The sequence below is a fragment of the Diaphorina citri genome, unplaced genomic scaffold (genome assembly GCF_000475195.1).
Source record: "Diaphorina citri unplaced genomic scaffold, Diaci psyllid genome assembly version 1.1 scaffold892, whole genome shotgun sequence".
NCBI lineage: Eukaryota > Metazoa > Arthropoda > Insecta > Hemiptera > Psyllidae > Diaphorina > Diaphorina citri.
In genome coordinates, this window is record NW_007378323.1 from 2567 (window position 1) to 22937 (window position 20371).

At 41.1% G+C, this 20371-nt stretch overlaps 2 protein-coding genes across 2 annotated transcripts; both read left to right on the forward strand.

Moving 5' to 3' along the window:
- The first annotated feature begins 602 nt into the window (after positions 1-602).
- Positions 603-16228, forward strand: LOC103512847. The gene is made up of 4 exons (XM_008477632.2): positions 603-643; positions 14149-14393; positions 14954-15327; positions 16026-16228. Exons 2-4 carry the CDS (start codon positions 14164-14166, stop codon positions 16226-16228), a joined length of 807 nt encoding a protein of 268 aa, XP_008475854.1. The 5' UTR covers positions 603-643; positions 14149-14163.
- A 2-nt stretch (positions 16229-16230) lies between these two features.
- Positions 16231-20371, forward strand: LOC103512848 (coiled-coil domain-containing protein 40-like). The gene is made up of 5 exons (XM_026826214.1): positions 16231-16449; positions 17030-17276; positions 18254-18393; positions 18847-19062; positions 20078-20371. Exons 1-5 carry the CDS (start codon positions 16309-16311, stop codon positions 20294-20296), a joined length of 963 nt encoding a protein of 320 aa, XP_026682015.1. The 5' UTR covers positions 16231-16308; the 3' UTR covers positions 20297-20371.

Genomic DNA, 20371 nt, shown 5'->3' on the forward strand with positions numbered 1-20371 from the left:
ATAATGTGAATTCGAACACGCAAACACACAAAGTTTCCTAAATAGCTATTGATATATGCCACTTTGGGAAAACACAAGATACCATAGCTAGTATAATGTGTGGCAAAATATGGCAAAGAAATTAATGAGCGAAAAATTACTAACTAGCTTGGGGTTTAAATGTGGAGTGTGGCTGCTAGCATTTTGAATAAAACTTATTTGGTATGGTAGAGGACAGGTTAAGAGTGGGGCTTGGTACATCAATATAATGAGATGGGTGGGTCCATTAATAAAAATTACTACCCCCAAAGGTTGAGAGTCTGATGCAGAAATAAATTTGAAAGGTTCTGTGCACAACTGCACATATAAGTAAATGTAAGAAAAATAACCAATATAGAGCCAACATTGGTCTGTGGGCCAGTGGATTAATGATTTACCCAAGAAGTAACTTCAATATGGCTCTCAATTGATTGTACCCAAACAATTAAATGCACCAAGCTACTCGTCACCTGTCTATTTTTTACAGGTAAGTACCTACTTCAGATTGTTCATAATAAAGAATGAGTCATGAAAGATTAAAACTAATACTCGAGATAAAACCAAGAGAGTTCTAGACCAGAGCTCGAAAGAAATCGAAAACCTGCTCTCCAATGATCTGAAACAGGTAACTCTCTCGACTCAGAGAAGCTGGGTTCGAATCCCGAACCGCGGCGGAGATTTGCTAAATAAAGGATAGGTACCCTTTTTTAGAACATATGTGAAAAATAATGATTCATACATACTATAATCTTAAGAGCTTGAAACTTGAAAGCTAAGGGAAAAAATTACTTAAAATACGCGGGTATTTAATCTACACTCCTAAAGCCACCCAGCCTAGTTAGCTTAGAAGGTAGCGCGTCTGCGCTACGTTGCGGGCTCGATTTTCGCCCGGGGCGGTTTTTATCCTGAACGGATAAGGTTCGTTCTCGGAACGGCTGGATTTCTCCTATCCTGTCTTTCTTCTCTCTTCGCTTTCGGGACGATAAGACCTTAGCAGTTACACTTCCCTCTACAAAACCTCTTAAAAAAAAAAAAAAAAAAAAAAAAAAAAAATATGTAACCCGAGAAGGATAGAATGGATGGGATAGAGAAGAATTGTAAGTGAACTAACACATCCACTTCCTTACCTTATTAGACCAGCGCAGCTTAACTTCATACACAAAAAGCCCACTCTGAGGTTTAGGTGTAGGAGCAACTGCTTCAAAGGATGGGTTAAGCTTATACGAATCTAGACCAGCACGGTAGCGGTTCCCAAACTTTTTTTTAACGCTCCAAGGCACCTTTACCCACTGTATTTCATGTGATCTTCCCGGGGGTCTTGAAGTCCTTCACGGCCCCCAGTTTGATAAGCTACTTCAGATTGTACCTACTTCAGATTGTTCATAATAAAGAATGAGTCATGAAAGATTAAAACTAATACTCGAGATAAAACCAAGAGAGTTCTAGACCAAACCTTGCATTAATTGGAATGTGGGTCACTTTATACTTGGAGAAAATCCTGATGGAATTTTGACCATGAGTTCAATATGTGCATGGAAACACCAGACAGGTATTATTGGGTCAGTCAACACAAAAAGTGTGGGGTACCTACAAATAAGGTAAAACAATCCTGATGGAATTTTGACTGTGAGTTCAATATGTGCATGGAAACACCAGACAGGTATTATTGGGTCAGTCAACACAAAAAGTGTGGGGTACCTACAAATAAGGTAAAACTGTATTTGACAACATTGGACCTATTTATTATCTTCCGTTTGAATAATTTTGTACCATCAGTTGACAATATGATTTGGAATTAACACCAAAACACATAAAATTCTCGCAATAGCAGTGGTATTGATATTTGCCATTGTGGGAAAACACAAAATACCATGGCCAGTATAATGTGTGGCAAAATATGGCAAGACATGCATAAATGGAGAAGAATAGACCAATAAGGTTAGTCAACCGCTAATTACAGCTACAGTTAAATTGACCTACTTAAATCAAAACAAATACGTTATAGAAGAAAAAAATTATAAATTATAATGAAAACTGTGCTATCGTATGACAATGTGAATTGAAATTAACACCAAAACACATAAAATTCTCCCGATAGCGGAGGTATTGATATTTGCCAATGAGGGAAAACACAAAATACCATATCGAGCATATTGTGTGGCAAAATATGGCATTAAATAAATGAGGGGGGGGGGAGGAGCAATATGGATATCAGTATCCAATTACAGCTTTTGTTAAACTGACCTAAATTTAAAAATAATATAATAATAAAGGTAAAATAACAATATGAGAGAAGGCGAATGAAGGGGGGTGAGGGTAAAAGTCGGGGAAAGAGGGGAGGAAGGTTGACTTTCCAGAATCCAAGTACAAAATGAGAGGGGGGAACAAGGAAACAAAATAAAACAAACAAGCAAACATACTAATGATTGATAATAATGATAAGAGAGACTAGACTACAGGACAATTTATTTATTTTTATTCATTTATTTAATAATATAAACCTCATTTGAAACTTATTAAAGCAAAAGTTCTCAGTTTGGTGCACCACTAGGGACCTCTACTAACCTTCTGAGTTGGTGTCCAGAGCCCAGGACAAATACCAGGACTCTCTGCTTCTCTCCTTGGCTTCTCGTTCATACTTCTCCAGAGTTCTCTTGTCCACCATCCCAGTAAGAGCCATGATTTGACCGCCAATTGTCGACTTGCCCGCATCTGAAGCTGCAATGGCATAACCTAATTTTCGTGGCAAACCAGATTTTTCAGGAGAAACTTACCATTTGTTACCGATAGTTTATTTTCACTTGTCGAGTCCGAACTAGGGCTGCTTTTCTATGGCATAACCTAATTTTCTTGGCAAACCAGATTTTTCAGGAGAAACTTACCATTTGTTACCGATAGTTTATTTTCACTTGTCGAGTCCGAACTAGGGCTGCTTTTCTCGTCCGATTCTGCATTTGATTTTGGAATAAAAGGCACAAATTCGACAGCATTTACATTGAGACAGGAAAACTTGGTCGAGGGAACCTGGTCGGGGTCTGTCTCAACTTCATTCTCCCATGAATCGGGGGCGACGTTATTTGACATTTTGAAGTAATAAATTAAAGGAGGCAGAAAAAAAAACTTAACAAATTTGTACAAAATATATATATATAAAATTGGAATAAACGGACTACTTAGGGCTAAATATCTTCGGTCCCCCGAATAAAGTTCCAGAAGAAATTTCTTGGGAAAATTATCCGCGTGTACAAAAATACAGCAACTCGGAGAACGTCCTTCGTTTTTACCGATCTGAAGATAGCAACATTTCAAATGCAACAAAAATCTTTTTTTAACCAGGCTGCCAACCTTAAATTTTTTTCACTACACAAAAAATGTTTTCAAGTGGGTATGGTAAAAAACTTCTATGTTTTTCTCATTTGGGTTATGGCTGATCTTGAACTTTTATCAAAATGAACAGTTATAATCATTTACAAAATGAAAAAAAAAAAAAAAAAAAAGGTACCTCCTGGGGTTTTAAAATCTATTTGATCCGTTTTCAACAAAAACTAAAAAAAAAAATACCTTAAAAAGATGTATTACCTATTTTTTATCAAGTATTATGTTACGGATGGTTTGGTACCACTGTTGATTAAATCGGCGGGAAATTTCAAAATGGGTGCTACTTTGCGAGTCCTTCGTTTGTTTACCGGTTGCCATGGTGATAGTAACCAAACAATGGTGGAGATGTCGATTTTCCAAAATCTCGAGTGGTACCTTATAACTACCTACCCTACAGTATTCTTTTCTTTTTAGCAGCTACTGTGTGTTTTATTATTTTGACCATATAATTCTCTTCTACCGTTTGGTATAATAATGAGTCCTTTATTTCAGGTGAAATGTACCTACCTAACTACCTGCCAAATTGATTGATAATTTATTTAGCTACTTATTTCAACCAGACCAAGTCTAAAAGTACGTTCAACCAGACCAAGTACGTGAGGTCAATAATCCACCATTTTCGATAGGTAAGTTCCATCCGTAGCAAAGGACTAAATAAACAGGAGTTCTCCTTTCTGTCAGCGGCACGGCGATAGCACGTTGAATGCGCCAGTTCCCAAGGGATCACTGACGCAACGTCGAACGTGGTTGGTATCCAGATGGGAGGCCCTCTGGGAAATCGGGGGCTGCTGACTTTGCCCGGGCCCACTCAGGCTGGGTGGGGTTAATGTGAGGCGGGCCTCGTCACAAGAACCTTGGCCGTTATACAGTGTGACGTTAAACTCTTTATTCCCCTCGAGTTGTTGATCAACTGGGAGGAAACCGATTCGGTCCCAAAACCTGTTTTTTTAATACCAATTGGGTCCCGAAATCGCGAGGGTCAGTGACCAATTGGGTCCCGAGTTTGAGAGGGTCTAAGTACCAATTGGGTCCCACACTTGAATTGGTACCTGATTTATCTACCTGTCACTATTCTGATCTGATCTCCAATATACCTAGAACCCGGGCCTCCTGCGTGCAAGCCAAGTGTGATAGCCACTCGGCCAAGGCGGTTGCTTTTATTTATCTATTTTTTCACCTACCTATTTATTTTATTTTTTCCAGTTCCACCGAATAATTTAAGAGATGAGTGAAGAACAAACACAAGTAGAAAACGAGGTGACCACTGATCCTGTTGGTCCAAATGATGATACAGAAGTTGATCCAAGTGTTGATCCGGGTTTAGAGAATACCACTAACGTGAATGCTGAAGAAGTAGATAATTCGGACCTAGCAGAGGATGGAATCAACTTGGTTGGAAATGATGTGTTTGGAGAAGAACCTGTATCATTGTATGACTTTGAAGAGGAGGAAGAGGGTGGGAATGAAGAGGAGGATCGGAGAGGTAAGGAAGGTAGGCACTGAGGATGAAAAGATCCGGGTGTTTTTGTTTTTTGTTTTTTTTTTTTTTTTTTTTTAGAAAACGATGTGACCACTGATCCTGTTGGTCCAAATGATGATACAGATGTTGATCCAAGTGTTGATCCGGGTTTAGAGAATACCACTAATGTGAATGCTGAAGAAGTAGATAATCCGGACCTAGTAGGGGATGGAATCAACTTGGTTGGAAATGATGTGTTGGGAGAAGAACCTGTATCATTGTATGACTTTGTAGGGGAGGAAGAGGGTGGGAAAGAAGAGGAGGATCGAAGAGGTAAGGAAGGTAGGCACTGAGGATGAAAAGATCCGGGTGTTTTTTTTTCTTCTACCTACACACCTAGCCCCTAGTAGTTTAAAATTAGCTGCAAGAACATCTCTTTTTTTTTCTGCCAAGAGAAAGGTAAACATCTCCTGATAAATCTCAGGCCCAAAGGTAACTCCAATGTTGACTTCGTTATGGTCATAATCTTTTTTTCTGCCAAGAGAAAGGTAGAGAAATCGAAGAGCTAAGGAAGGTAGGCACTGAGGATGAAAAGATCCGGGTGTTTTTTTTTCTACCTACACACCTAGCCCCTAGTAGTTTAAAATTAGCTGCAAGAACATCTCTTTTTTTTCTGCCAAGAGAAAGGTAAACATCTCCTGATAAATCTCAGGCCCAAAGGTAACTCCAATGTTGACTTCGTTATGGTCATAATTTCGCCTTTTTTCGAGAAGGCTTGAAAAAAAGAAGAGAGAAGGAGGACAGCATATGAGAAAGCCAGCCGTTCCGAGAACGAACATTATACCATCAGGATAAAATCCGCCCCGGGCGGGAATCGAACCCGCGGCCTAGCGCACTATGTGATCAATAATTCACAGGGGTAAGGGGTTAATTTTCAAAGTTAACTTGAAATAGTTCATACTGGATAATTTGTTTTATATGAAACATTTGAAAAATTTGATTTCTGGTGGGAATGGAGAGGAGGTGGGAATGAGAATAGAGAATAAACTAGCAAGAGCAGTTCAGCAAATAAATTGCATGTAATTTTTGAACAGCTGGGAATTTTCAAACTGTTTCCAAGGGTAGGAAAAGGTATATATATGGGATGTTTATTTGTTTAAAATCAGGTGATCATAAGTAAGTATTCTATTCTATTATAAGTACCTACCTAGCATCCCTCCTCTCACTCTAAACTTCTCAAGGCTAAAGTTGATAAGGTACCTAAGTACACTGTTTACTATTAGTAGCTACCTACAATTGTTTCTTTATCATATCAATATTAATCACCAGCTCTTAAGTCACTAGTTTTTTTACATGGCAACTATTTTTTTCTCCAGTAGGAGGTATAGGTACTAGCCCAAGTGAAAATACAGAAGCAGAATTACTTTTTTAACTTAGGCAAACAAAATTAAAGTTGGAAATTATTAAAAGAGTAGAGAGAATATCAAAATCAATATTTTTCTTTTTTTATAAGTATCAGTTAGCTTAGTTGGTAGTGCGTCTGCCTTGTAAGCGCTAGGCCACGGGTTCGATTCCCGCCCGGGGCAGATTTTATCAATAAAATTTCTTGACGGACTGTCCAAAGTTTGGGTTGCCAAAACGACACAGCATACTTCACGGACAAAATTGATATAATAGAATAGAATATAACTTGTTTGTCCTGCCCAGATAGGACTGAGACTCTTTACCCCAGCAGTCTAAACAAGGTATCGTGTATTTTATGAGTTTAATAACATAATACAATACATACTTATGTTTACAACAAAAGACCTTGTTTATTTATTAAAAAAAAAAAAAAAAAAAAAAAAACCCCACACCTCCTCGTCATCAGACCACAGCTGATCCACTATCACAGGAGTCTGCGGGGGACAGAAGAAAAAAAAATAAACCAGGTTCCAGAGAAAATATTTCATTATATTCGGAACATACAAAAAAAAAGATGGGCCATTAGAGGCCCATCTTCTAAGTGAGATCTTCAGTTCACTCTCAAAAACCTAGTATATTAGATTGAATAAAGGATTGAAAGTACTCACTCGATTAGGCATAAGTACGAGCGACTGTCCTTTCTTCGCCTCCCCGGATTCGACCTTCCCCATGACCACCGTGCCCATGTCCTTGAACTTCTCCACCACGGGCATCAGGAACGGCCCGTCCATCTTGCGGTTCAGGGACGGCAGGGCGTCTATGAACGGAATAAACGCGCCTCCCTTCCACCACGTACAGATTTCCGGCCCGACGGGCTCCTTCAGATTTTGGCCCATTTGTCCTGAAGGAGAAATAATCAATAAAATTTCTTGACGGACAGAGAAAGGAAGGAGAGAGAGAGAGACGAAAGAAAAAGTGTAGAAAGTAGACAAAGGTAGAAGGAGAAACTAAGATTATAGGAGAGGGAGGATAAAACAAAATGTTTCTACGTGGGACGTAGTGATATTTGGAGAAAGGTAAAATAGTGTACCTAGGGATGATACCTAAAATGTCGAGTTTAATGCACACCCACACACACGTGTTCTTATTTCCTCACCCACTTTGTAGATATTATTTAAGTACTGAAAGTGATCCAAATTCCTGTGTTACCGCGTCCAATCACACCATAAAGGTGCATTAAAAATCTTTCTCTCTTTGTATAAAATTATGTTTCAATGTTGCTAGATTTGGTCCAACTCTAGCACATTACTTAAACCTCTCAAAACAGAAGAAATTTGAGTACTTGTTGAGAAGTCATGTCAATGAAAAATGGCAACAAAAAGGAGCTGTCACAAATGAGCAGTGACCAGTGTTATCATAGGGTTAGGTTAAACGCACAAAGGAGCTTTCTTTTTCATTGTCGTGGCTTCTGAAGAATTGCCGAAATTTTGATGGAACAACTATTAAAACATGCAACACCAAAGATATGTGGTCAGCAAATGAGGAAGCAACGAGAATAGTATCTCATTGGGAAAATGTCATTTGATTGGCATTTTGATGGTCTGGACACGGAAAGTAAGCAAGTAACTCTTACAAATAATATACCTAATAAAAAAGCTTGATTTCCTCTCACTCACCCACATGTCCAATGATAACAATGTTCACGTGCTCCTTTTTACTGCGCGCCGTGTCCGGACTACCGGTCAGTTTCTTCTTGCGGGGCACCAGATCCTCTTCATCCTCGTTATCCGGAGTGAGGGAAACGAGATTCTCGGAATTTATGATTCATGCCATGATTCATGGGAATTTTTCGAGAATTTTCCAGGGAAAATGAATCTTCCACGTGTAAAACACCAACTTCTTTAAAACTTTGAAGTAAAAAGATGTATTACCTATTTTTTATCAAGTATTATGTTACGGATGGTTTGGTACCACTGTTGATTAAATCGGCGGGAAATTTCAAAATGGGTGCTACTTTGCGAGTCCTTCGTTTGTTTACCGGTTGCCATGGTGATAGTAACCAAACAATGGTGGAGATGTCGATTTTCCAAAATCTCGAGTGGTAGGTACCTTATAACTACCTACCCTACAGTATTATTTTCTTTTTAGCAGCTACTGTGTGTTTTATTATTTTGACCATATAATTCTCTTCTACCGTTTGGTATAATAATGAGTCCTTTATTTCAGGTGAAATGTACCTACCTAACTACCTACCAAATTTATTGATAATTTATTTAGCTACTTATTTCAACCAGACCAAGTCTAAAAGTACGTTCAACCAGACCAAGTACGTAAGGTCAATAATTCACCATTTTCGATAGGTAAGTTCCATCCGTAGCAAAGGGCGAAACAGGAGTTCTTCTTTGTTCTTTGTCTGTCAGCGGCACGGCGATAGCAAGTTGAATGCGCCAGTTCCCAAGGGATCACTGAAGCAACGTCGAACGTGGTTGGTATCCAGATGGGAGGCCCTCTGGGAAATCGGGCGCTGCTCGCTTTCCCCGGGCCGACTTAGACTGGGTGGGGTTAATGTGAGGCGGGCCTCGTCACAAAAACCTAGGCCGTTATACAGTGTGACGTTAAACTCTTTATTCCCCTCGAGTTGTTGATCAACTGGGAGGAAACTGATTCGGTCCCTAAACCTATTTTTTAATACCAATTGGGTCCCGAAATCGCGAGGGTCAATGACCAATTGGGTCCCGAGTTTGAGAGGGTCTAAGTACCAATTGGGTCCCACACTTGAATTGGTACCTGATTTATCTACCTGTCACTATTCTGATCTGATCTCCAATATACCTAGAACCCGGGCCTCCTGCGTGCAAGCCAAGTGTGATAGCCACTCGGCCAAGGCGGTTGCTTTTATTTATCTATTTTTTCACCTACCTATTTATTTTATTTTTTCCAGTTCCACCGAATAATTTAAGAGATGAGTGAAGAACAAACACAAGTAGAAAACGAGGTGACCACTGATCCTGTTGGTCCAAATGATGATACAGAAGTTGATCCAAGTGTTGATCCGGGTTTAGAGAATACCACTAACGTGAATGCTGAAGAAGTAGATAATTCGGACCTAGCAGAGGATGGAATCAACTTGGTTGGAAATGATGTGTTTGGAGAAGAACCTGTATCATTGTATGACTTTGAAGAGGAGGAAGAGGGTGGGAATGAAGAGGAGGTAGAAGTTGAACATAAGGTGAGAGTCTGATGGATAATTGGACTTGAGAAATTAAAAAAAGTGGGAGAGAATGAGTGGATATTCAACATAACTCCATGTCTCTTGACAGTTTCATGTGTCCATACACAGTGGGTTTTGAGACAGCTTTGTGTGATACATTCCTAGGATGTGTCAAACTATGTGATTAATAATTCACTGGGGTAAGGGGTTAATTTTCAAAGTTGACTTGAAATAGTTCATACTGGAGAATTTGTTTCATATGAAACATTTGAAAAAGTTAATTTCTGGTGGGAATGGAGAGGAGGTGGGAATGAGAATAGAGAATAGACTACCAAGAGCAGTTCAAATAAATTGCATGTAATTTTTGGGAATTTTCAAACTGTTTCCAAGGGTAGGAAAAGGTATATGGCATGTTTATTTGTTTAAAATCAGATGATCATAAGTAAGTATTCTATTCTATCATAAGTACATACCTAGCATCCCTCCTCTCACTCTAAACTTCTCAAGGCTAAAGTTGATAAGGTACTTACACTCTTTAATATTAGTAGCTACCTACAATTGTTTCTTTATCATATCAATATTAATCACCAGCTCTTAAGTCACTAGTTTTTTACATGGCAACTATTTTTTTCTCCAGTAGGAGGTATAGGTACTAGCCCAAGTGAAAATACAAAAGCAGAATTACTTTCTTACTTACTTAAGTTTACTTAAGCAAACAAAAATAAAGTTGGAAATTATTAAAAGGGTAGAGAGAATATCATTTTTTTTTTTTTTTTTTTTTTTTTTTTTTTTAAAGTTAATTACTCATTCGCCCAAAGGAGCAAACGAAATGGTTAGGGGGCATACTTATTTGCCCAAAGGAAATGGCAGTGGTAATGTGCTTGCTATGCACAAGGTCCACAAGGAGAAAAGATGGGTTGAAATCTCAGAAATCCTTCCCAGCCCTTGAAATATACCCACTTAATGCACCTTAAATTTTCATCCCACAGGAGTACGGGCGAACAAATGGAACGCATCATGAAACAGAAGGAGATGAGTGAGAAGAGGATAGAGGAGTTGAAAGAGAAGTTGGAGGAGAAGAGAGACACCAAGGAGAAGATTAACAAGGAGCATGCCGAGTGGAAGAGGAAACATGGAGAGGCGAAGGATAGAATGGATGGGATAGAGAAGAATTGTAAGTGAACTAACACATCCACTTGCTTACCATTTTAGACCAGCGCAGCTTAACTTCATACACAAAAAAGCCCAATCTGAGGCTTAGCTGTAGGGGCAACTGCTCCAAAGGATGGGTTGAGCTTATACGAATCTAGACCAGCACGGTAGCGGTTCCCAAACTTTTTTTTTTAACGCTCCAAGGCACCTTTACCCACTGTATTTCATGTGATCTTCCCGGGGGTCTTGAAGTCCTTCACGGCCCCCAGTTTGTTTCTCTTATTTCCAGAAAACGACGAAAATTTCGAGGACTTTTCCGCCATGACCATCGAGCAGCTGGATAGCTTCCTTCACGAAAACGAAGAAGCAGAAGAAGAAGAAGATAACTACGAAGACGAAGAAGACAGTGATGAGTGTGAGGAAGAAACGGAAAACCCGAGTTCGAACGAAGACACTTCGGGTCATTCCGACCGCGTGTTGGGGCATACGGAGTATCTCAATGCTGATAATCCTCTGATGGCTAAATTCCAAGCTATACTCAAGCAGCACCTCCTGAGCGAGATTGATAAACTGAAGAAGGAACTGACTGAGATTGACACGCGATATGAACGAGATCTGGAGGACTATAGGTAAGTTAATTATTCATTCGCCCAAAGGAGCAAAGGAAATGGTTAGAGGTTAGGGAGCATACTCATTCGCCCAAAGGAGCAAAGGAAATGGTTAGGGAGCATACTCATTCGCCCAAAGGAGCAAACGAAATGGTTGGGGGGCATACTTATTCGCCCAAAGGAAATGGTTAGGAGGCATGGTTAGCCCAGTGGTAACGTGCTTGCTATGCACAAGGTCCCGGGTCCGAATCCCACCATCGACAAAAATTTGCACTCGTTTTTCGACTGCAAATATTTCAACGGGTTACTTTCTAGTGTTCTCGTGTTGACCAGCACCTAAATGGGACGTATTGTGTCTCTTATCGCCAATCTGATAAGGGTTTTACTACGTGATGGACATGCTACGACACAGACCACATGCGTCTAATGTAGCAGTTCTTTCATTGTTATGAAATAAAAACGGCGGTGAAACACACTCATCTTTTAAAAAAGTAAAGAAGGGAAAAAATGTCCAAGGTTCTTTTTAAATACCCATCTTCCCGATATGCCAGAAGCTGAATGCTTCATTATGTTATGGCCTCTGCGATTACAGGCAAAACTTTTAAAATTTGTCCTTCAGTTGGAGAAAAAATGGGTTGAAATCTCAGAAATCCTTCCCAGCCCTTGAAATATACCCACTTAATGCACCTTGAATTTTATCCCACAGATTTTCTTTGTTGAAAGTCGAATCTGATGTGTATAAAGACTGTCTTGAAATTGGACAGGAGAATTCCCTTATGGATGGTTCTTTTCAGCTTAGTGCTGTCTTGCTGTCATTGATGCTGTCCACTTAAGAGTGAGTTAGGTTTAAACAAGCTAGGCCCGTCCCTCCGGGAATTTTTTAGCCCGTAGTTTATTCGATCGTGGTTGCTGTCCACTTAAGAGTGAGTTAGGTTTAAACAAGCTAGGCCCGTCCCTCCGGGAATTTTTTAGCCCGTAGTTTATTCGATCGTGGTTAAAGAAAATCACCTAATGTACCTGCCTAATTTGTTTAATATTCAGTTTATTTTTATTATTGATTTGATTTTTTTGATTTTACTTTCATGTAATGATTAAAAAACAAGACTACAGCCCGTTCTCCCTTTATTCCTTTGAGTCACCCATCCATTTATTGGCCTTGCTCGCCGTAGCCTAACATAGGTGACGCTAAAACCGGTCTTAAATGATCGACTGAAGTGTTATCTAAAACTTTCTCGCTTTGAGTTCATAGGTCGTCGCGAAAAACTTCAAGATCAGGGCTCATTTGTGTGTGAGAAAATGTGAAAAAAATCCCCCAAAAACCAGTTTTTTTGGCTTTATGGTTTTCTGGACAAAATTTGCACCACCACTTTTGTGTTCCTGGTCTTTAATTTGATATATAGGTTTGGATAAGTCCAGACAGACAGACTGACAGACGACACCGAGCGAATACAATAGTCCGTCCACTATACCTTTTGTTATTACTATCGTAATAATAAAGGAAGGACGGACTAAAAAGAACTATTCTTTCCAGTGAACTGCTCAGTCAATCTTGTCGCCGAAGAGAGAGAGAGAGAGAGAGAGAGAGAGAGAAAGAGAGTAAGAATCAGACGGAGAGAGGAAGCGAAAGACAAATAGAGAGAGAGAAAAACAGGGATACCAGTAAAGTTGTATAGAAATGAGGTAGAAAGAGAAAGGAGGAGGCGAAGAGAGAGAGAAAAAGAGAGGGAGAGAGAGAGAGGGAGGGAGAGAGAGAAAGAGAGAGAGAGAGAGAAAGAGAGAGAGAGAGAGAGGGAGAGAGAGAGAAGAAGAAGGAGAGAAATATATCAGTTAACTTGGAGACAAGTTTTCTTGTCTCTGTCTATTGTTTAAAACTTGTCAGCATAACAAAACTTCTCTCTCGTCTCTCTCCTTCTCTCTCTCTCTCTCTCTCTCTCTCTCTCTTTTACTCCCTTTCTCTCTTTCTTCCTATCTCCCTCTCTCTTACTCCTTCCCTCCCTTCATCTTCGTCTTTCTCGCTCTCTCTTTCCTTCCCCTTCTCTCTATTTCTCTCTCTCTTACTCCTTCCGCTCCTCTCTCCTTCTCTCTCTCTCTCCTTCTCTTTATTGTTTTGCTGAATAAGGAGTTTCCCTCTCTTTTCAACGAAGGAAGGGAAAAGTTTCGCCCGAAAATTTGGGTCCGGGAATTAGAGATGACGCAAGACGTCAAATTTTAAACATGCCAACCTCCGTGGTGTACTGTACGGATCTGGAGGTCGGTGGTTCGAGTCCAGTTTCATTTCTTCTCATTTTAAAAAGGGTTCTCTCTCATAGGATATTTCAATTAATCTTCCATCGATTTCGCAGCGATGACATAAACCACATTAGACTCGAGTGTTCTGTGTGGTAGCATGCCCATTTGCCTCTCATCAGATGGGCGAGAAAAGACACAATGCTTCCCATTTACACAAGGAAGCAAACCGTTAATTTTCTGCAATTGAAATGCGGGTTGGTAGGTTGGTACCTACTTTTTTTTCTTGATGGTGGGGTTCGAACCCGGGACCTTCTGCACGGCCAGTAAGCACGTTATACCACTGGGCTGACCGTGTCCCTAATTCTGACCCTGTATTATTATTTTGCCGTCCCAAAGAAAGGGTGTGAATCTTTTTGGGTGACGTTTCTCATTTTTCATCTCTTTACAACCAGCACATGACATGATCTTCATTCTTGAGATATGTAGCACATGAAATGATATGTGGAGATGTTAGAACAGGCTTGTCCAACCCGCGGCCCGCGAGCTCATTTTTGCGGCCCGCGATGGCCCGCCTAAAAAAATGAACAAAAATCACACCTTCTACGTTTGTGTACCGAAGACGTGAATGTCGATATTCACGCACTTGTGTCAGCTGCAGAGTGTCGACTCTCTTCTCCGTTCATCATCAGGACATCCTCTCGCTCATGATCAATCGGGAAATCAACAAGCTCGAACGCTCCCTAGCGGAATGCGAGGAACAATGTCAAGCCAAACATATCGAAATGAAAGCCATGCTGGGAAGGTTGGGAGATGCGCGCGCAGACTTGGCCAGTATGGAGAAGGAGAACAAAAAGATAGACGAGGCGTGGAACAAGATAGTGGCCAGTATTAATGTGAAGCAGAAGGAATATTTGGATGTGCAGGATGAAGCCAGGTGGGTAAAGGTGTGTCCACACATAGACGACCGGCCGTTGCGTCGATTGATATCGATCGACGGCCGTCGACTATGTGTGAAGCCTTGATATGTACGGTAGCAGTGCAATAGTCCTAAACTAAAATGGACGCGGCACACAAGGGATCAAGAAGAGACCGCCTTAACGTAATAATAATGTACGGTACATCACGGGTACTGGTGAAATTACTGACTTTATAAGGAGGGACCTAAAAAAGGCAAGAATGTTCAACACATAAGGGATATTCGCTCATTAGATTCTGAATTCATTGGGTATTGAGGCATTTACGTGCCTTTTCAGCTAAATCTCCTTCAGAAATGAGCTATTCATTTTCTGAGTGAGTTCCTCAGTTCACTGAACGATAAAAATATACCAAGTACTTACTTATTGATTGATTGATTAACAAATCAACGGGTAAAACCCATGTATACCCGTTGATTATTTTTACTTTCTATTATTTATCATAACAGTAAGGAGTTGATATTGCATACGCCATATTTTTCATCCTAACAAAATGATTTGTCCACCCCCCTCCATTTAGAATTGTACGCGAAAAACTTCGCGAGCTTGAAATCGCCACCGCGAACACGAAAAAGCTTTGGACCACCGAAAAATACAACGGGGAAAAGATCACTGCCGAGCTGCTCCGATTTATCGACGACTTCAACAAATACAACCGAGCCGTGCGACGCAGACAGACCGCCAAGTACCAAATGGAGAGACAAATCATCACGCTGAACAAAATCATTGGGAGGAACAAAATGCACATTGACGAGTTTGCGCGACTCGAGACCAGGATGAGTAAGGAGCTGAAGATGTTGACCGCTTCTTACGACGCGTTGGCGATGAACATTCTGCAGGTGGAAAACGACATCCTTGAAAAATACCAGACGGATTTCGTGTGTAACAACAAAGGTGAGTGTGAGAGTCAGATTAAGATATATCTCCCTTGCTTTAATACTACATCAGGATGCACATTGACGAGTTTGCGCGACTCGAGACCAAGATGAGTAAGGAGCTAAAGATGTTGACCGCTTCTTACGATGCGTTGGCGATGAACATTCTGCAGGTGGAAAACGACATCCTTGAGAAATACCAGACGGATTTCGTGTGTAACAACAAAGGTGAGTGTGAGAGTCAGATTAAGATATATCTCCCTTGCTTTAATACTACATCAGTGTCCACTGTTAGGGTCAGCTTTGAGAGTCAGATTAAGAGTAATAGATTTTGAGATTTGAAAGAGGGAACAGTAAAGGTGTGTCCGAACATAGTCGATGGACGTCGATTCACATGATCGTGTGGCCACACATTAACAACTGCGGTCTTATCGTCTCTGGAATCGAGAGGAGGACAGGATAGGAGAAAGCCAGCCATTCCGAGAACGAATTGTGGAAGTAAAGGGACTTTTCAGTCTCATTCTTGTAGTATAAACAGGGTAAATCGTATTCAATTCCCTTTCTTTCGCCCCATCATCACTCCCCCTTTCCTCTAGTGGTAGAGCTCAGTACGAATCTACCCATACACAAAATGCCCAAACTGAGGCTTAGGTGTAGGGGCTAGACAGCCCTAAAGGATGTGTTAAGCTTCTACGAACCCCCCTTTCCTCCCTCCAGGTATGATGGCCGTATCCGAGGAAATCCGCACGCTGAAACGCCTCAATCGGAACGCGGAGCTGGAAATCAAAAATCTAGAGTACAAACTGACCGCCATTGTGCTGGAAAGTGACAAACTCCGGAGTGGCAACAAGAAGAAGGAATCCGAGCTGAGAATCATGCTGAAAGAGATTGGAGCGAAGATTCGACATGTGGAGACCTAGAGTACAAACTGACCGCCATTGTGCTGGAAAGCGACAAACTCCGGAGTGGCAACAAGAAGAAGGAATCCGAGCTGAGAATCATGCTGAAAGAGATTGGAGCGAAGATTCGACATGTGGAGACGATAGAGAAGAGAGTGGAGCGAGTCAAGAAGCAGATAGGAGTGAAGAGCGTGAAGATTGAGCAGGACAGTAGGAAACTGGAGACGTTGACTCAGGATTTGGTGAGTGTTGGGGTTGTTGTACCCAGGGGGTTCATGGTCTCTACTTGGCTCGTCCCGAACCGCAGTCAACCATCTTGAGGACCTGTGCTTTTCCTTTGAAGCATGATAAACCCTTTGTAACCTCCCTACTTGGCTCGTCCCGAACCGCAGTCAACCATCTTGAGGACCTGTGCTTTTCCTTTGAAGCATGATAAACCCTTTGTAACCTCCAGCTGGCCAGGCTGGTTGGAGTTTGGCTGCTCTGATCCCTATTTATAGTCCCCCAGCAAGATACTGGTCTACTCCCTGGCCCCTCAGCCAGTGTTGGGGTTGGATCCTTCGGTAGCTCAGTTGGTACAGGCAACCTATACAAGGTAATGAGAAAGTATTGCAATCGGTCCAAATTTTCAAAATCGGGAAATGGGTGCAAATATCCGTTTTAGGGTCCCCTGAATCCAAAAAAAGTATTTTTTTTTTCCTTCCTTTTTTTTCCTCAGGAACAAAACTCGAAGACGCCCAAAGAGAAGCTGATCGACAATCTCAACTTCGACATCGGAGAGCTGTGCTCCAAGTAATTTTTTCCTTCTTTTTTTTTCCTCAGGAACAAAACTCGAAGACGCCCAAAGAGAAGCTGATCGACAATCTCAACTTCGACATCGGAGAGCTGTGCTCCAACTTGAAGCAAATCAAAAACCAGTGGCTGCGGAAACAAACCAAACTGATCGGCCTGATTGAAGAACATAATGGAAATCTGAGAGACATCAATGAGCTGGAGTGCAGAAGTCACGAGTACGAATATAAGCTGAACAAGCAGAACAGATGTATTGAGGAGTACTGTCAGAAACAAGGTAATTTTTTTAACACAGAATGGTCTGAAGAAGTCTAGGTGGGAAACTTTAAACAGGGAGGATACCAGCCTGAAATTTCCCTTGCTAACGAATAACACAGAATGGTCTGAAGAAGTCTAGGTGGGAAACTTTAAACAGGGAGGATACCAGCCTGAAATTTCCCTTGCTAACGAAAACACAGAATGGTCTGAAGAAGTCTAGGTGGGAGACTTTAAACAGGGAGGATACCAGCCTGAAATTTCCCTTGCTAACGAAATAGCAAAGGTTGAGTGCGAAGGGCATCCATTTGTAAAATGTTTGTAGCCAAAACCAAATCTCAGCCCAAGGCAATAACTTAGCTGGGACTCATTGAGAGGCTGACGAAACACGCCGACCCCGTCTGAACACGGGAAAAGGCGAAGAAGAGTTTCTTCAAATAAATTCATCCCATTGACAAGGTACAACTATTCCTTTGACAAATGGAGTGTGCCTTGAAGACCTGTGATGTGTTCCAATTCCAATCCACTCGACCCCAATTCGTCAACCATCATAAGTTTTCACTCAATGTTTGTAGCCAAAACCAAATCTCAGCCCAAGGCAATAACCTAGCTGGGACTCATTGAGAGGCTGACGAAACACGCCGACCCCGTCTGAACACGGGAAAAGGCGAAGAAGCAGAGTTTCTTCAAATAAATTCATCCCATTGGCAAGGTACAACTATTCCTTTGACAAAAAATGGAGTGTGCCTTGAAGACCTGTGATGTGTTCCAATTCCAATCCACTCGACCCCAATTCGTCAACCATCATAAGTTTTCACTCAAACCAAATCCTTGGTGGTTTTTGATTTGCTTTCACTCAAACTAAATCCTTACTTTCTCATCTCTAGAGAAACTGAAGACCACAATAGATCGCCTGGTCAAAGGAATCGACAGGGAAATGGAAAAGATGGTTTTTGATTTGCTTTCACTAAAACTAAATCCTTACTTTCTCATCTCTAGAGAAACTGAAGACCACAATAGATCGCCTGGTCAAAGGAATCGACAGGGAAATGGAAAAGTTTGTACATACTAAGGACTTCGAAACTGCCTTGAATGAAGAGAATGCTCTCCGACAGAATATGTACTACGATCAGCTCCAGGTGAGACCCATTAGGACAGATAGGGTTAACATTTATCGAGATTGGGGGGATTAGGAGCTCAACGGGTTACCTTCTTTTGCTGCTCGTGTTGATTCAGCACCTAATTGAGAAGTAATAATAAACCGTATTTTATTATGTGACTTTAGATTCAACCAAGGATGTATGAATTTTCAACTTCAACACCCTGACTGCCAAAGCATATTCCATGGTGATCACCCACAGAAACCCATGTTTCAATACATCCCTCTTAACATGAAAGACAGAATCTTTAATTCTTGGAATTTTGTCATTAAAAAATAGCAAAATTTCAATCCGAGGCCCTCTTTCAGATGACCATTGAAAATACACAAGTGGCCGTTTCGGTCTTGACCACTACGCCACCGAGGTTATATTCTATATTCTATTCTATTCGCAGGATGCCGTCTACTTCATTCCATTCTATTCTATTCACAGGATGCCGAGAAAGAGTTGTATAACCTCAAAGCGAGCATTGAACAGCTAGAGGCGGAAGAGAAGTGCCTTCTCCGCTCAATAGAGAGCGCTGAGAGCGACTATCTATCTTGGGATAAGAAGTGTGCGCTGGCAGCGAAGGAAAAGGAGAAATACGAAATGGAGAAAAAGCCGGGAGGAGAAATCGAGCAGCTGAAACGAGAAATACATCGCATGGAGGTAAAGGCAAATGGTCACCCATCCGGAGACCAACCAAGCGCAAAGTTCGTTAACTTCGGTGATCCATTAGGAATTCGTGCATTCTATTCTATTCTAGTTTCTTGAAAGTTCAAGGTTGATCAAATGATGAGGGTCGGAATAATGGGCACCTACTTGAAGTTTTCATAGCATTTTATGATTCAAGTGACTCACAGGTATCTTAAGGTCGAAACACACTACCATCACGTCACGTGAAGTGAATCAGAAAGATATAGGTAGTTCAAAGTTTTCCCATGATATTGTGGGTAATTTCGTTCATGATAGCCACATTACCATCACGTCACGTCACGTGAGTCAGAAAGATAGAGGTAGTTCAAAGTTTTCCCATAATATTGTAGGTAATTTCGTCCATGATAACCACACTACTATCACGTCACGTGACGTGATACTTTTCTACCATCACGTCACTACTATCACTACTAATTACACTATCACGTGACGTGACGTGATACTTTCCAGATGAGATACGCCCAGTTGAAAAACGTCCAGAAGAAGTTGATGAACGACCTTGAGGCGTGTGTGACCAGTCCGGAGACCAACCAAGCGCAACGTTCGTTAACTTCGGTGATCCATTAGGAATTCGTGCATTCTATTCTAGTTTCTTGAAAGTTCAAGGTTGATCAAATGATGAGGGTCGGAATAATGGGCACCTACTTGAAGTTTTCATAGCATTTTATGATTCAAGTGACTCACAGGTATCTTAAGGTCGAAACACAATACCATCACGTCACGTGAAGTGAGTCAGAAAGATATGGGTAGTTCAAAGTTTTCCCATGATATTGTGGGTGATTTCGTTCATGATAGCCACATTACCATCACGTCACGTCACGTGAGTCACAAAGATGTTCAAAGTTTTCCCCTAATATTGTAGGTACTTTCGCCCATAATAACCACACTACTATCACGTCACCTGAAGTAATACTTTTCTACTACCACTACTAATCACCCTACTATCACGTGACGTGATACTTTCCAGATGAGATACGCCCAGTTGAAAAACGTCCAGAAGAAGTTGATGAACGACCTTGAGGCGTGTGTGACCAGACGGGAGAGAATTATGGACAATGTGAGAGCCAGAGCGAAGAGAAATACCAAGGAGGATACCAAGAAGTATATTCACGTGAAGAAAGTACAGCAGCTGAAGAACCAAGTCAAACAAGTACAGGCGGTAAATGCTTTCTATTACCATACATAGGCTGTGGGACTATAAACAGGAAGGAGAACAGCTAACCCTAACCAACCTAGCTAGCTGGCAGTTCTTCAAAGGGTT

Excerpts from the sequence above, each read along its gene's own strand:
- LOC103512847 (XM_008477632.2), top strand. The coding sequence starts at position 14,164 with ATGATCAATCGGGAAATCAACAAGCTCGAACGCTCCCTAGCGGAATGC. Across the intron at positions 14,394-14,953 it reads GATGTGCAGGATGAAGCCAG|AATTGTACGCGAAAAACTTC; the intron begins GTGGGTAAAGGT and ends CCCTCCATTTAG. Across the intron at positions 15,328-16,025 it reads TTTCGTGTGTAACAACAAAG|GTATGATGGCCGTATCCGAG; the intron begins GTGAGTGTGAGA and ends TCCTCCCTCCAG.
- LOC103512848 (XM_026826214.1), top strand. The coding sequence starts at position 16,309 with ATGCTGAAAGAGATTGGAGCGAAGATTCGACATGTGGAGACGATAGAG. Across the intron at positions 17,277-18,253 it reads GGAGTACTGTCAGAAACAAG|AGAAACTGAAGACCACAATA; the intron begins GTAATTTTTTTA and ends TCTCATCTCTAG. Across the intron at positions 18,394-18,846 it reads TGTACTACGATCAGCTCCAG|GATGCCGAGAAAGAGTTGTA; the intron begins GTGAGACCCATT and ends TTCTATTCACAG.